The 5,494-nt window shown below is 29.0% G+C and overlaps 1 protein-coding gene across 1 annotated transcript; it reads right to left on the minus strand.

Annotated features, from left to right (window-relative positions):
* Positions 1–2: 2 nt before the first annotated feature.
* On the minus strand, positions 3–653 carry LOC110019742 (40S ribosomal protein S13-like; the record flags this gene model as incomplete). Its single annotated transcript, XM_020717543.1, has 4 exons — positions 535–653; positions 358–430; positions 146–284; positions 3–25 (listed from the first exon to the last, which is right to left on the minus strand). Coding segments are annotated over exons 1-4 (258 nt in total), but the record flags the coding sequence as incomplete, so codon positions are not given.
* Positions 654–5,494: the final 4,841 nt, after the last annotated feature.

Raw genomic sequence — 5,494 nt, forward strand, 5'->3', positions numbered from 1 at the left:
TCTTCGGGAATCTCCGGTGCAAGCCCTAATGAACATCATCATAAAACAAAAAATAAATAAATAGAAGAGGGCTTACATAAGTAACCCTTCATTCCTATGTATAAAATTAATAGAAAAAAAAGTGATTAAGAATATGAGACTATACCGTGCGCTTTGAGAATCCTGAGAATCTTGCTTCCAGTCACACTCTTTACCTGAGCAATACCGTGAGAGTCGCGAAGAATTACACCGATCTGTGATGGCGTCAGTCCCTTTTTCGCAAACTTGCAAATGTTGTCATCTACCTACACATCACGAAACTCATAAACACATGCGATTCAATAAATAAGCGAAATTTGTATGGAGCAGGAACCTTACATCCTGGGAGGAGGTTTTAAGCCAACTCGGAGGAGTTCTCTTATAAGGCAAAGCCGAAGAGGAAATACCCTTGCTGTTCGTCGAGAGGAATGAGAAAATATATATAAAGATCGGTAACAGGTAGAGGAATGCTAAAAAGAACGATAAAAGAAAAAGGAAAAGGTGAATCAAGGATACCCGCGGCTATGCATACGACCCATGGCTGCACTGGTGACGGAGGTTGAGGGCGGCGAAGCCTGCGATTACGGGAACTTAACTGAATATCTTGGCGGCAACCAGCAACATATAATGAATTGCTAGGGTTTGCGTTATGAATATATACTGAGGATAGCGCATCATGAAGTACCACAAATGCCCTTATATTTGATGCTAGGTTCCTATCTTTTAATGTGCTGCTAAAGGGTCAACTTTGAAAGTGTGGCTAGCGCATGTGTTTTATGTAATGGAGTGAATTAAAAATAATCATTTTTTTTTATTTTTCTTTGTAATGCACTTTAAAACCGAGCATTAAAAACCTATCTACTTTCTCTATTTGAGCTTTACAATCAACTTTTTAAAAAGTTGTAGTTACTCCCGTACTGACGCTTAAGATCTGTTTAGGATAGGTGTTTTTTCATAAAAGTTATTATAAAGCTATGGGAAGAAGTAACTTTTTAAAAAGTTAAGATGTTAATTATAAGTATTTATTTTTTTCAAAATGTCAGAGAAAGGTTTCTTATAGTATGGCTGCAAAAAATATTTTTTCACTACAAAAATTTCTAAAAAATTAATAAAACAATTTCTAAAACATAATTGTGGTGGTGATCTCAAATAAAAAACTAACAGAAGACTATGCTAAACAAATCCTTAATATGGAGAGGCAACTAATATCATCTGCAGATGTGTCCTCTCCCTCAAAATAAAATGAAAATGTAAAAAAAAAAAAAAACATTTCTTGCTCACCTTAAAGTCATTATAGATGTAAAAATGTAGTTAGAGATTTTTATATGAATCTTATATTCTTTGAGAACTAAACAGGTCAATGAATCACTACTGATTGAATTAAATAAAGGAAAATGATATTATTTAATTATGAAACTAGTTTTCAAAATCTCCACAATGCTCTTCGTGGCAATTTTGGATTTAAAAAGAACCTTTCAAGAATCAATTTTATTCCATTATCTCTCCTTATCTGGTTCATGGGAAGAAAGTATTCTCAATATATATTAATTTTCTAATCATTTTGATATAATATGATAATAATGCTATGCAAACAAAATTCTTATAAGATTCTTCGATTTAATTATTAATCTTTGTCAACAAAGGTTGGTTGGAGATGAGGATTTTAATTGTACCCAATAATATTATGATAAAGTTATGAAAAGCCTTCACTTATAATTTAAAATACTTTAATGATTGCGTCTTTTTTATAGAACATAGAAATTGGCATAGTTTTATGATATATTTTTTTTCAATTCAACTTCCAAACTTTAGAACCTATTGAAATAGGGAAAGATCGAGGCCATTTAATAATGAATGGTTAGACATGCATCTCACCTCATATTATAAGTTTCTTTCTTCATTCCACCCAACCAGTCCAGTTTTCTCTCTTACCTTAGCAAATTCCCGTCTGCTAAGCATAGATTTTATTTTAAAATATATGAACTTACTCATGATATAGCATTCATAATGATCAAGAATATCAAATCAACTACAAAAGTTTAGGCTAAAGTCTGAGAATGAGATTAATGAATAAGCATAACAATAAGAGCTCATAATTGAAAATTTTTGTAAATACGTATTTTTAATATTTTTATTTATTACCAAAGAATATGTATGGCCAAAGTTTACATAAGAAAAAAATAGTAAAAACTTTTTCATTAATGGCCTTTAACTTTTTTTTTCCCATTTTACACTTGTCGATTCTTCTCTCCAAAATTTTTAGCTCAAGGGTCTTGTAATGCTTATAAATATGAGCTAATTTTTTTATAACTTCAAATATTTAATGAAATAATTTGAGTGAAGAATTCATCATATTTTTATCTTGGTGCTTCGTATATCATGTTTTGGCTTTTCTTAGTTAAAATAAAATTATTATTTTTAGTTCTCTTATATTGACTCATTATTTTCTAAGACTTCTACTCTGATTTTTCCTCACACCTCCATCCACTTCCTTAGCCTCATCCATGATTAGCCACCACTCAACCTGAACTCACATCAAGTCCAAAATTTTACTGATAGCTTTTGAATAACCTAAGAAAAATTAGGATATAATTTTCTTACATACTTCTCAACACATACGTAAACTCCAAAAAACATAATCATCTTCTTTGGATGATATGTACATGTCCCAAGATAATTATCTACAAGCATTTTAATTGTTTACCCTACCTAAATCTCAATCTTTAAAACAATTTACAAATTTTCCCAATATAAACTAATTTTGATATTTTTATCAATGTACCATAATCACAACTAAAAGTGCAAAAAGTAAACAAATAAGAAAACAATAAATTTTTCATTGATGCAGCTTTAAATAGCTCTGGGCCCCAAGTCCACAATATCTGATGCTTGGTCTATGAAATCAATTTCTTAAAATATTCTAATAGTGCAATACAGTGATCTCCTACACCATACGATTATAACCCCAATTCATATTGTTATATTATACTCTCCTACAAAAGACAAATATTATCCCAAATTATAATAGAACATTGTACACTCCTACACGGGCTTAGTGCTAAAATAAACAAAGCTATAATGCAGCAAAATAAACTAATACAATAATTTAAGAAAAATAAAAAAAATACAAATCTAGAGAATTGCATTTTTTTAATATTTTTTCTTATAACACAAACTTCTAATACAATCTAATTTACAGATATCACATTAATCACTTTCACAAACATGTAAACAATTTACAAATTTGATAAGTTAACTACTATTATTTATTTATATGAAATGAAATACCACTGATTATAAAAATATAATTCATAAAACTATCTTTTATGAATTGTAAACTATGATTTAATTTTTTATGATATATGATATTCGATTATAAATACATTAATCAAGATAGTAAATGTGATTTATTTTAACAACAATATTTTTAATAAAAATACATTTTGGTTTTTTAAAAATTATTCTAGAAAATTAATTTATTATAAATGATAATATATAGCTAAATTTTATGTAAACTAATATTCCACAATCAATATACTTACCATGACAACATATTCAATAAGATTTTGCAAATGTAATTTCGACACATGTAATTCTTTAGCATTGAAAAGCAATTCCAACTAATTAATTTTTCATAAATGATGAAAAATAATTTGAAATTATGTACTTTTATGTTTACTAATCAATATAACAACCTAAATAATGATTTAAAAAGATCTTTGAGTTGAGAAATGAGGATAAGCAGATTGAAAAACCAATGGAAAAAATTCCTATGGAATTAGAAAAACTAATTTTCTCAACTAAGATAAATATAAAAAGACCATCTCCACCATTTACTTTGTACCAATGAGAAGAATTAGAAGATAACTTGAACAGTAGAATATCAAAAAGGAATTTGATCTAAAATATGAATCTTTTAGAGAGAATCTAACTAAAAATTTAAGAGACCTAGAATTATCATATAAAGATAAATTTCTTATAAATTTTAAATATGATATTAATATGCAAATTGAGAATAGCAATAAAAGAATATTAGATCTTGAAAGAAGCTTGAGGAACAATAATTGGAAACAATTTGAGAAGTTGAAAGAAAAACTAAAATTTGAGGATTTAGTAGGAATTCTAAGATCTGAAAAAGATTTGGTGATTGATCGATGTTTACTTAAATAGAAATTTGTTTCGGGAGGAAATTCTTTGTCGGGCTAGCGACATTAAACTAAGCGTTTCATGGGAGGCAACCCATGGTTATCACTGTCGCTTGATTTGGTATGTTTGTGAGTTGTGATTATTTGTGTTGTATTGTGTTTGTTTTAGAGTGGATTGATCAATTTGATTGATGTTGGTGGACGTTTGGATTATTTATGAATTGATTTGATCTTTATGTGTGACATGAGGGAGGTGATTACTTAACTTCTTATCCTGGCTAGACTTGTATATGTTCTCTTGTAGTAGTTTGATTGACGAGTCTATGATCCACCTTAAAAGTACCTATTTTTTATGCACATTTTATACCCATTTTTTAGGATATTATGGTATAATGAAAGATATTTTGTGTATTCTGGTTGTAGGTGTAAAAAAAAGAGTTTAGAAGCAAAAAGAAGCAGAAAAACATCAAAAAGAAGCAAAATGGATCATACCAAAGAAATTTGGCAAAACCAGTCGAATTGGCACCCAGGAGCCAGAATCTGGCACCTCGGCACCAGATGAAGAACGTGGTTGGCGCCTAGGAGCGACAGTTTTGGCACCTAGGCGCCATAGTTGTTTTATAGAAGATCTATTGAATGAGGCCAAATTTTAAAGAGATGTTTGAAGCACCCCTTGGTCATTTTTGAAGCTCTATAAATAGAAATTAATTCTAAACATATAGGGAGAGGGCTAGTGTGTGTTAGAAAATGTTAGAGAGTTCTATAGTCACATATAGAGTCTTTGTGATTTCTACAGTTTAGTGAGTTCTGTAAAAGTCCATTGGAGTCAGAGAAGTCAAAGAACTTCAAAGGTGTGCTTGCGAAAACATTTCATATAAGTATTTGTATCTTTTTATGTAAGTGTTGTACTTTGGATTTGAGTTTTATAAATATGTTTTTTTTTTGTTATCTCTACGTGTTCTGAATAGTTTCTCTCTTTATAAAGATCAAATGTAAAACCATTTTTTGATTAGGCACTAATCCTCAAGCTTCTCCTCCCTAATTTTTTTTTCTATTTTTTTCTTTTATTTCTCTTTTTTCTTTCTTCTTTTTTTTCAGGCAAGGATTACTATATCTGGATAGGTCGTTAATGATTTTGAATTTCACTTCTCCTTTCCTAAAGCAAAGCCTTGATATAAGTCTTTTACTTATAAATATAATAATAGTTTGGAAAATTATTTTAATAAAAGAATTTTAAGTATTAAAAATAAAAGTCTAAATTATCTAAATTTTTCAAAAATACAATTTTTCTTACTAAAGATAGTTACTTATATTAATCATTTTCTCATCTA

The sequence above is a fragment of the Phalaenopsis equestris genome, unplaced genomic scaffold (genome assembly GCF_001263595.1).
Source record: "Phalaenopsis equestris unplaced genomic scaffold, ASM126359v1 Scaffold000076, whole genome shotgun sequence".
Classification (NCBI taxonomy): Eukaryota; Viridiplantae; Streptophyta; class Magnoliopsida; order Asparagales; family Orchidaceae; genus Phalaenopsis; species Phalaenopsis equestris.